Here is an 11070-nt window from a genome sequence, read left to right on the forward strand (position 1 = left end):
AGTCTCAAAAATGGCAAATTTCAAATCAAGGTATTTGTTTCAGGACAAACCAGAAAACTGACATATCCCTACACCGCTGCACCCTCTAAATCTGTGTGTCCGAGGATATTGTTGGACATCCTTGGGCTCTGCAAAGTTAGCACTGGGCTTGACACTGCCCATGTCCCTGGGCATGCTCTCGGTATGCCAGGGCATACCAACTTTGGGCTGAACATACCTTCCCATGACAAATTCTTAGAACGGATTCCTGAATCGTTGACACTAACCAATACAAATGTTAATGTCCGGAACAGGGTGCCTGAATCCTCGCCGAGATCCTCAAACATCACATGGCAGATGAATTACAACTTTTTGGGCGCTTTGGCCTATCAGATGACTAGCTAAAATTCAAAAACAGGTTTGCAGATATGGATCTGTAGATAACACAAAATATATATCTTATCCATTATCCTTCGTAGAATTTCTCAAAAACAAGTGAACAAATTTATGTGAGCAAAAAAAAGGTGCCAGAAGCCCAGTAACCTCAAACTGCAGGCCAAATCCGACGTTGAACTGAGAGCCATGTTTGCACCAGTCTTGGCGATGAAGTAAAACAATTCTGAGTTCCTAATGTTAACCAACAATCATATCAACTGTAGCATATCGACTACCACTGCATAGTAAAGGTAAAAATATATAGCTAAGTGTTTAGATGTACCATTCTTTACTCCACATCTACCTACCTTGATGCTATAGAGATATAGAAATATATTTTAATTCCACATCTACTTACCCTGCTGAGCTATATCGCCATGTTAAGTAAAAGTGGCGTTAAGGAGAATAAATCTGCACAAAGTACCTATATATGGTTGTATGTTAGATTATATTATACGGAAATATTGTCTGACGAATATGGAGTGCTAAATATATAATTTACATAAATATCCCATTGGGTGTAGAATTTCTATTAACTTCAATGGGCTATATTTGTGTAGACGATATTTAGGACACTATATGTATGTGAGATAATATATTGAGAATAATATTGTGGTAGCACACACATATACATATCTTGACGATGTAGTTTTGCTCGATTTTCTGGTCTTGATATTTTTGTTGGTCAGTATTTTTATCGTGATATTCGGGCAATCTGCAACCTCGTCAAAAAAATATGCTTTAGCAGTTTGAATAGTAAATTCTACCTTTGGAACTCCTTCCTATAACACAAATCAGCCATGATCTAACTTAGATAAACATATGTTTTTAGGAAAAAGTGTGTGCAGATTTATGAAATAAGGCAAATGTTGCAGATAATCTCAAAAATGCACTTTCAGTGGCAAATGAGGGCGAGCCTTAATGATAACTGCGTTTTACGATTATGTACCTACACTTTCTAAAGTATACTTAGCTTGATAATGGTAGCAGAGTTAGCAATTGGACGAGGTGTGAACTCGTTTGACTTTGGGGGGTGGTCAATTTTGAGACCTTCTGCTGTATGGCAAGGGCAGTACAGTCACCATTCCATTGAGTTGACCGCCTGGCTCCTGGCCTTTTTGAAACTCGAATGGCTTCGTGATTGGAGTTGCTTCACAGGGAAAAAACTGTGAAGGTAAATCATGATGCCCTGTGGCATGGTGGACGTCTCAGCACTTTCGAGTTGCTTGAAGATGCCCCCTCCCACCCCAAAGTGAAAATTAAGTTTCAATAATTACAGAATCAATGCCTCTCGCATGGTGGGGGCCTTCTCCAAGCTTTGTGGGGACATAGGAGAACCTTTTTTTGTTTTTGATTTACATGACGGCACTGGCAGGAAACATGCCAGTGAGCATGTTGTGGATGAGCAGTCCAGAATAGGGGGGGCCCTCACATGCCATCCCTCTATAATTGGGTCCGTGCAAGGATTTTCCTGACAGCAAAGCTGACTGACGCTCCTTCACCAGAAAACCATGCGCCCCCGATCCCTAAATGAGGGAGAGGAACCAAGAGGCGGGCGAGACGTCGGCCAATTACTGCTCATCTCCAAAGGAGGCTGTTTTTGTCTTGTTTTAGACACCTTGTCTTTCTTGCACTAGTCGTATGCCTCAAACCCTCACATGCTGCCATATCAAGAGTCTTGGACTGGGGGAGGCCATGTCACGGTGTTCAGACCGCATGAAGGCCAACATATTACACACAAGGTCCACAGAGTCCTGGGTTTCTTCACGGCTATTCCATTAAACAATAGTTTATTATTAAATGGCATTTGCTTGCACCTTTGAAGAGCTGTATGAAAAAGGCATTGCTGTTAGCCAGCTTATAAATATTAAGTGGCATTGCCTTCGGACGAAAGGCGGATTTGTTCTGGAAGCTCCAAGTTGGACGCAGATTTCTTAATTTTAGATATTAACCCACTGAGCTACCTAACCTGCGCCTCGAGAACTGGGCAGAACTCTAAACTGAACTCTGTCTGCAAGCAGGGAGCGAGGAACATATTAGAATTTAGAAATATTATCCTTATCGCTGAACGTGCTTTTCCCAGGCTCGCACAAGTTGGTGAAGGTGGCTGACAAGCACTGTAACGCTGACCTCCCGGGGGAGACTGTAGGGGCCTGCAAACCACTGGTCGCGTGATAATATGCCCCTTCGTACCCAACGTAATTACCACTTGCAGTGTATAGAGTAACTGATTGCCATGTTCAGCACAACCCACTTTATTTCCCACAGCAATTGTAGAAAGCACGCCGAGACACGCCTAAAGCACTGTGGACGAGGCCTGTGTCCCAACTCCCCAAGCCAGTATGAATTTTTAAGTCCGCTTTCTATGCCAGGCAATGGAATCTCACATGGAAGAGTGTATGGGGGAGTGGATAAGAAACTACGCGCTCAGGACCATGGACAGCGCCACTAAGGCTTGCCGTGCAGCGCCATTGATCCTCCAGCAATAACTATTCTGTTTGTGTGTGGTAACCTTTGGTATCTTGCGGTGTGCTAGCGCTGTAAACCGCAGGTGTTGTGGCTGAACTGAACAGTACTCAATCAGGGAACTACATGAAGAGGACAGACTGATAAGGCATAGCAGAGATTCGAACCCGAGAGCTGCAGGTTGCTGCTGGAATCAGTGCAACCCAATTTTCACAATTTTGCTTCATATGTACTACTGAATCAACCGAAAAAGGTCCCAGTCTATATTAACGAAAGATTTTTTAACCATGGCAAAAAAGTGAGAACTTTTATTGTACCACCACTGCAAAAAATATGTAACACTTTTTTCTATTTGTTACTCATTTTACACGTCTTAAAGACATTTTGACAAATACACTCTAGTTAGAGAACAACCTTTTAAATCAAAATACAGCAGACTATTTTTGCTGTTTATGTAATTCAACAATGGCAGAACCTGATTTTATTCCAAGCTACTGGCATCTTTCATATTTGAAAAAACAGAGAAAACATGTTTTCTCCGTTTCTTATGTAATTACAGCAAAAATAACCATGTGGATGTGTGCCATGATTTGGTTGCCCTGGTACAAATACCATTTGCACTTTCTTTTTAACTTGTTGAACAGGAAATTAAGCAAACAGATGTTCACTGTGTTTTTGGTCCAGTACAATGTATGTAATACGGCTCCAGGCGCATTAATCCGCTTAGCTATCCTTTGTACATGTATTTGTCGCGAGTGGCGGGGGAGCAAGAGTTCTGTTTAGTGTGGTGAGGGGTGCAGGTGGCCATCTGGGAGGCACTCATGCCTAGCTTCAGTGGCGACTTGAAAGCGGCCGCTTGCCAGCTTTCTCCCTATATACAACCACAGGAAGCTCGCCCGAGCCTTGCTAAATGTTAAGCCCTTGTATGACGTGGTGAGGGGGGGGGGGTAGAGGGAGGGCAGTCTGGCCGACAGAATCAGACAGTTGATTTGGGAGCTGAGGGGTCCACACCCTTTGCCCTCGCTTGCGTGGTCCCGCAAGGTTCATCCCTGAGCCCCACTCTTTTTAACATTGATGTGAGTCCGCTGGGAGCCTTGATCAGATCTTTTGGCCTTCAACTCACCTCGTACGCAGATGACACGCAAATCGTGCTATCCATACAAAGAGGGTCCCAAGTGGATATGGCAGCGAGGTGTCATGATTGTCTCAAAGACATCGCGAGTTGGATGGCCTCAAACTGCCTTAAACTAAATGCGGGGAAGACCGAGGTGATGATATTCGGGAATAATCCGAATATCTGGACTCCAGATATGTGGCCCGAGGCTCTGGGGAAGCCGCCAGTGCCTACACCAAAAGCAAAGAATCTGGGCGTCATCATGGACCAGAAACTGGACAGATCAGTGGAGTGGTCTCTTCGTGTTTCCATATCCTCAGGATATTGAGGAAAGTAAAAATATTTCTTCCCTCGGATGGTTTACGGTTACCAGTCTCAGCTCTTATTCTGTCGCGTCTAGACTACTGTAATAGTCTGTACCTTAATCTAAAAAAAAAAAACATCTGTACAGACTGCAGATGGTACAAAACGCGGCAGCGAGACTGCCGACAGGCACTCCCAGGTATGCCTCAGTACGAGAAGGAATAAGGAAACCACACTGGCTGACGATACACAGACGTTCTCAATTTAAGGCCCTGTGTACGGTATTCAAAGCACTGAAAGGCACTGGCCCAGAGTTTCTGAGGGATTGCTTCAAGCGGTATGTGCCAGGGAAAGCACTGCGCTCCGCAGAGAGCAATCTAGTGGTTGTGCCCTGGACAAAAAAGGCCAGCTGGGGAGGAAAGATGTTTTCCTATGGTGCGGCCACCGCGTGGAATTGCCTGCCAGCGCAATATTAGGAAAGCGGATGAACTTCTCTCTTTCAGGAGGGGGCTGAAGACCTGGTAATTTAGGGACTAGACCCTCGTTCTCCAGGGATGCTCAGTGTTCTAGCGCCAGGACACCCTCGGGTATAAGTGCGCTTTATAAGTTCCTAATAATAATAATGCAATACACACTCAGTTAATCGGGCAGTGAAGGACAAGCCCTGGAAACCTGAGTGTTTAGAGTTATGGTCTACTTAATTGCAGCCATTTTATTCACTTCAGAAGCATGAAAGGCTCCGCTGTCCCAACTCTGACTACAACCTGTGACCTAAAGGGTGCTTAGAGATTTCAGCAGCTGCCTTCCAGGCTTACTAAAGCATTTAAGAGGAAGGTGCCCTAGCTCCTCGCAGGGAATCCCGACCTCCTTCCCTATAGCGCACAAGGGTCAGGAGGGGCTTTTGGCCTCAGTAAAAGCGGGAAGAAGGAGGCAGGTTGAAGAGGGCAAGGAGAGGGGTATCGTTGAGCAGGAATAGTTGAGGAAGTGAGAGGCGTCCCCGGGATTCTCAGCCAATTCCACCGATACTGAATGGCCATTCTCAGTCAGCACCTTGGACAGCTGCGTGATAGATGAATGGCTTTGCTGAGGGATCCGGGGCCTAAATTCTGCACCAGATACTGTAGGAGGAAGGATATATTCGTAACTACCACAATTAGATGAATCAACCCTTGTCTGGGGTTCAAGGGGCCATCGTTAATGAGCTTAATGAGCGAGTGGCTGTCAAATCGCCCATGGTATTCCGGCCTTTAATTAACTGATCCAGGCTCCAGGGTTCTCATGTAGAAGGGGGCTAAGGAGGTCGGTTCTCCACTCCCTGTCTCTCTTAACTTAATGCATCTGCACCCCCAGCACTGCAAGTGTGGGGATATCTAAAGGCCTCTCTGTGTCCCATTCACCAAGGTGCACACCGATGCCCTCGAGTCCCTTTGTATTAGCCGAGGTGCGTTCAGGAGACCCCTCAACAGAGTCCAAGTGCGCTCAGGAGTCCCTTCAAGAGAGTCCAAGTGCGCTCAGGAGTCCCTTCAAGAGAGTCCACGTGCGCTCAGGAGTCCCTTCAAGGAAGCCTAGGTTGCTTAGGAGACCCTTCAAGAGAGCCTAGGTGTGCTTAAGAGACCCTTCAAGAGAGCCTAGGTACGCTAAGGAGTCCCTGCAAGAGAGCCTAGGTGCTCTGAGGAGTCCCTTCAAGAGAGTCCAAGTGCGCTGAGGAGTCCCTTCAAGAGAGTCCAAGTGCGCTGAGGAGTCCCTTCAAGAGAGTCCAAGTGCGCTGAGGAGTCCCTTCAAGGGAGCCTAGGTGCACTTAGGAGACCCTTCAAGAGAGCCTAGGTGTGCTTAAGAGACCCTTCAAGAGAGCCTAGGTACGCTAAGGAGTCCCTGCAAGAGAGCCTAGGTGCTCTGAGGAGTCCCTTCAAGAGAGTCCAAGTGCGCTGAGGAGTCCCTTCAAGAGAGTCCAAGTGCGCTGAGGAGTCCCTTCAAGGGAGCCTAGGTGCACTTAGGAGACCCTTCAAGAGAGCCTAGGTGCGCTTAGGAGACCCTTCAAGAGAGCCTAGGTGTGCTCAGGAGTCCCTTCAAGAGAGTCCAAGTGCGCTCAGGGGTCCCTTCAAGAGAGCCTAGGTGCACTCAGGAGTCCCTTCAAGAGAGTCCAAATGCGCTCAGGAGTCTCTTCAAGAGAGCCTAGGTGCACTCAGGAGTCCCTTCAAGAGAGTCCAAATGCGCTCAGGAGTCTCTTCAAGAGAGTCCAAGTGCACTTAGGGGTCCCTTAAAGGGAGCCTAGGTGCGCTTAGGAGACCCTTCAAGAGAGCCTATGTGTGCTGAGGAGTCCCTTCAAGAGAGCCTAGGTGCGCTTAGGAGACCCTTCAAGAGAGCCTATGTGTGCTGAGGAGTCCCTTCAAGAGAGCCTAGGTGCGCTCAGGAGTCCCTTCAAGAGAGCCTAGGTGCACTTAGGAGACCCTTCAAGAGAGCCTATGTGTGCTGAGGAGTCCCTTCAAGAGAGCCTAGGTGTGCTCAGGAGTCCCTTCAAGAGAGCCTAGGTGCACTCAGGAGTCCCTTCAAGAGAGTCCAAATGCGCTCAGGAGTCTCTTCAAGAGAGTCCAAGTGCACTTAGGGGTCCCTTAAAGGGAGCCTAGGTGCGCTTAGGAGACCCTTCAAGAGAGCCTATGTGTGCTGAGGAGTCCCTTCAAGAGAGCCTAGGTGCGCTCAGGAGTCCCTTCAAGAGAGCCTAGGTGCGCTTAGGAGACCCTTCAAGAGAGCCTATGTGTGCTGAGGAGTCCCTTCAAGAGAGCCTAGGTGTGCTCAGGAGTCCCTTCAAGAGAGTCCAAGTGCGCTCAGAGGTCCCTTCAAGAGAGCCTAGGTGCACTCAGGAGACCCTTCAAGAGAGCCTAGGTGCACCCACGAGCTTCTTAATCCAAGCCAGGAGTAGCTTCCCCAGGGAGCCCACGGTTTCCAAAGGGACACCATCCCCTGCCATTCCCTAGATCCACAGCGGAGCCCCATCCACTGATTCCACAAGAGGACCTTCCACCGAGCCCTACTGACCCCAAGAGGCCTCCTCCTCACATATCATAGAAGCCCCCTAAACCACCCCTCCTCTTAGCATCCCAGAATATACCATTCATTACAGCTAGCAGGAGCCACGTCAAAAGAGAACGCGTGAGTCGCTCTATTCCCAGAAGCCCCTTCTCTGTTTTGGTCGGCACTGAGGCGTACGGTAAATAAAATGGACCCCCTCACCACCATTCTACAGAGGTCTAGGCCCCGCATGACAGGCGTCCTAGCCTCTCGCTCACACATCGCTGTTCCCGCCTGGTCACTATTGTAAGACACTGGTCACCCTTTGACGACCCCCCCCCCTCCTCGCCTTCAACTGCTTCTTCCCTTCTACCCATTGCCGCTCCATCTACCCCCTTACTCCATCTCTGCGCCTTTCTCCCTCATATGCGCTCGCCTCTGGCACCCCTACCAACCCTCTTCTGTGACAAACACATTAAACCTCTCCCTGCCTCTTCATCGTCAGACTGCCTCGTGTGCCCTTTTCCTAGCGCCACTTCTATGCAAATTCTGTCACTCATTTTCATGCATCATTCTCTTTACCTAGTCCCCGGTGCTTACCTATCAATGTGCCCAAAACTCACTTTGCCATTCCCGGCAACTCTGTCCTGCATCTTTCCTACCTGCGTCCCATGTGCTGTTTTCTTCCCTCACACCATTCCCTGACACTATGTCCCTTATTTCGTTTCCTTCCACCCCCCCCCCCCCCCACCACTGTTTCTTTCGTCACCCCGAGCTCTGCTCCCCTGTCTGTCTGCCCCATTCCTGGGACCCCGCGCACCACCCCTGCCTCCTACCTCTCACGGGCTCCCCTCACTGTCCGGTCCTCTCCTCACAACCCAATTATGTATTCCTTCAGTTACCGCAGCCTACGATCGAACTACACCAATTCCCAATCTCTTCCATGTTCATCCCGCCCTACACTCTCCCATTATCACCTACATTCCTTGTCCCTGTCCTCTGCCCCATCCTCTGTCCTGCTCTCATCACACCCTGCGTCCTACCCTTTTCCCAAGCTGTCCCTTCTATTACCTCCTGCCCTTCTTATTACACTCTTCTACATTTTCTCTTACAACCCCCAGCTCTACGTTGTTCCCCTCTCCCTACCACTGTTCATCTACCCCCATCCAAAGCCCCATATCCCACCCCTGCATCATTACACGCACACCCCTGCAATATCCACTACCGCCCCCTCCCCGCTACTGTCAGATCATCTTTACCCTCCAGTGCCCCGTGGCTTCCCCGCGGTGTGCCCCATCTGGCCCCCCATCTCCTGTCTATTCCCTTCCCAGGCTCCTGCAGCCCTCCATGCTCCTCTCCCATTACCGCCAGGCACGACATTCACTACACACGCACTCCACTCGCCCTTCCCTGACCCCTTGCCTCCTTTCGCCCGCCAGCATCCACTAGCCCCCTTTCCATGTTCCCTTTTCCATCACCTCCCCTGCGTCTCTCCGCTTCCCTTTTTCCCCGCACTCCTCGTCCCCTTCCCGGCCCCTGCCCCGTTTCTCTTCACCATCTCCCCGCACTCACACTGCTCCGCCTTGGTGGACATTGCGTCCAGGTAGAACCGCCTCCCACTTGAATCCGTGATGGCTCCGGGTGTCCGGCCCTCGCCCGCGGCGCGGCTCTGTCTGGGAGGAGGCCCCGCGGGGGCGGCGGGAGCAGCAGCCCCGGCCCGGGCTCTGGCATCAGCTGCAGCCAGGGGTGCACCCGGGGAGGCGCGGGCGCCGAGCTCAAGGACGGTCCCTGCACCAGCAGCACGAGCCCCTCTGACGTCCGCCAGCTGCCTCTCACCCGGCAGACCGGCGAGGGAGAGGAAATGAGCGAGGACAGAGAGATCTGATTAGCAGCAGAATGAGCTGCACCAGAGCCGGGCACTGTCTCCTCCATGCACAAGATGAGGCAAGCAGAATGGCGCTGGCAGCAGCGTCAGCAGCAGCATCAGGAGAAAGACCCCCCCTCAAATGCTGCATATATTACCCTTCACGTTGCACAGCTGCCAGATACTCTCTATTGCTGCGCATCTATACACGGTGTACGTTTAGCAAGAGGGGGCAGGGAAGGTTGCGGGTCACCCAAATAAGACACACCGCGTTTTCTGTGTAGATTTGATGTGCCACCTGTTTTTTTGGAAGATAAACATCGGTGTTTATGCCACGATTTCTCTGTAAACGGAAGGCCGCTCCAGTTGCACAGACAAACATTGGTGGACGCGGTACATCTGGCGTCACGTGTTTTGGGGTTAACATTTCATTTATTAGCTCTCCGTTAAGCACCAATGTAAAATGCCTAACGTGTCCTTGTGCAATGTAAGTGGTGCTCATGAAAAGCGCTCCAATACCTGCGGGTCAAGTTCACGCTACATAAAGATTATATACACACACATATACATATATATATATATATATATATAATTCACTTACTACCAATGAAGCTCTCGAGTACCAACAGAAGAGCACCAAACATGAAGGATAGGCTGGTACAAAACAATCCAGTAGACAGATTAAAGGGCAATTGGTCAGCTCAAAGGAAGGGTTTTTACAGATGTAAAACTTGTAAGGCCTGCCAATATGGCATTAACACCACAGCATACAAAACAGCCTTTAGTGAGCAAGAACAGATAATTACAAAAGCTCTGTCATGCAAAACGGATTTTGTTGTATATGTCCTCGAATGCCCCTGTGGGCTTCGGTACGTGGGAAGTACCAAGCTGCAGGGGCATAAGAGGATTTTGTAACACATCAGAGCAATAGTCAATCATGATCCTGTGTACCCAGTTGCTCGCCACTTTAAGGAACACCATCAGTCAGACCCTAAACATCTGAAATATTACATAATTGGTAGTGTACCTTTTAATAGAAGGGACGGTGACAGGGAGAGAGCCCTAAGCAAACTAGAAACACAATACATCTTAGTATTTGACTCCAAGAGCCCTACCGGTCTGAATACAACTGAAGATCTGTATACTTGTCTCTAATGATGATTAGATTTTATGATAGAAGAAGCTCACACATTAATGTAGATACAAAAATAACCTTTTTTTCTAAATGTTGTAAAAAGTAAAAAATAAAAAATAAAAAAAAGCAGCAAAATAAGCCCATTAGTCTACAAAAGTCAGAATAGGATAAATGATTTTATCTTGTTTTTTTAATCACCATTTTGTTAGTCATAAGTAATTTTTGAAGTATTTTTTAAAACACGGTATTGAGGGTTGCACTAGCAGTTTAAAATTCAAATCTTATTTCTACAATTCGTTTGACCAGTCAAGGGAAGTTTACATTGCAACAAGATGTGTTCTAACATTTAGGAAGAAATTCATTACAAGGCATCAACTACATGTGATCAAGTTGTAAGCGAATACAAAACTGTACAGGAGTATGGATAACCCATCAACATACAATATGATTTTATAGATTATTTTAGATTAAGGTTTTATTATGAAATCTATATCTATTTATTTATTTAGCTATCAAATTTATGTTTTTCTATGTAACTATCTGGAAATAAGATATGTTAGTCTAAGTAGGGAATTAGTATTTAAAACATGAATGAAATGACGTCCCACCATCTCCTATACATTTTATGGTTCATAAATTGCATTTAATTTATTTTGATTAATTTGCACATGAGGCCGATATATAGACACACTGTTGGAGCCGGCCTCGTGGCGTGGTCCTGTTCCCCCTCGCTAAGCCGCACGAGGTCCCATGCACCTCGGGGCGCCT

The 11070-nt window shown here is 47.9% G+C and overlaps 1 protein-coding gene across 1 annotated transcript in view; it reads right to left on the reverse strand.

The window, feature by feature from the left end:
- UNC79 (unc-79 subunit of NALCN channel complex) overlaps positions 1-9192 on the reverse strand; it is a 628882-nt gene extending 619690 nt beyond the window's left edge. The window contains exon 1 of the mRNA XM_085626482.1: positions 8876-9192. Coding sequence (XP_085482608.1) covers positions 8876-8897 — 22 coding nt within the window. The 5' untranslated portion in view covers positions 8898-9192. The remainder of the gene's footprint in view (positions 1-8875) is intronic.
- Between the last annotated feature and the right edge of the window lie 1878 nt (positions 9193-11070).

This window comes from Triturus cristatus, chromosome 9 (assembly GCF_964204655.1).
Source record: "Triturus cristatus chromosome 9, aTriCri1.1, whole genome shotgun sequence".
NCBI lineage: Eukaryota > Metazoa > Chordata > Amphibia > Caudata > Salamandridae > Triturus > Triturus cristatus.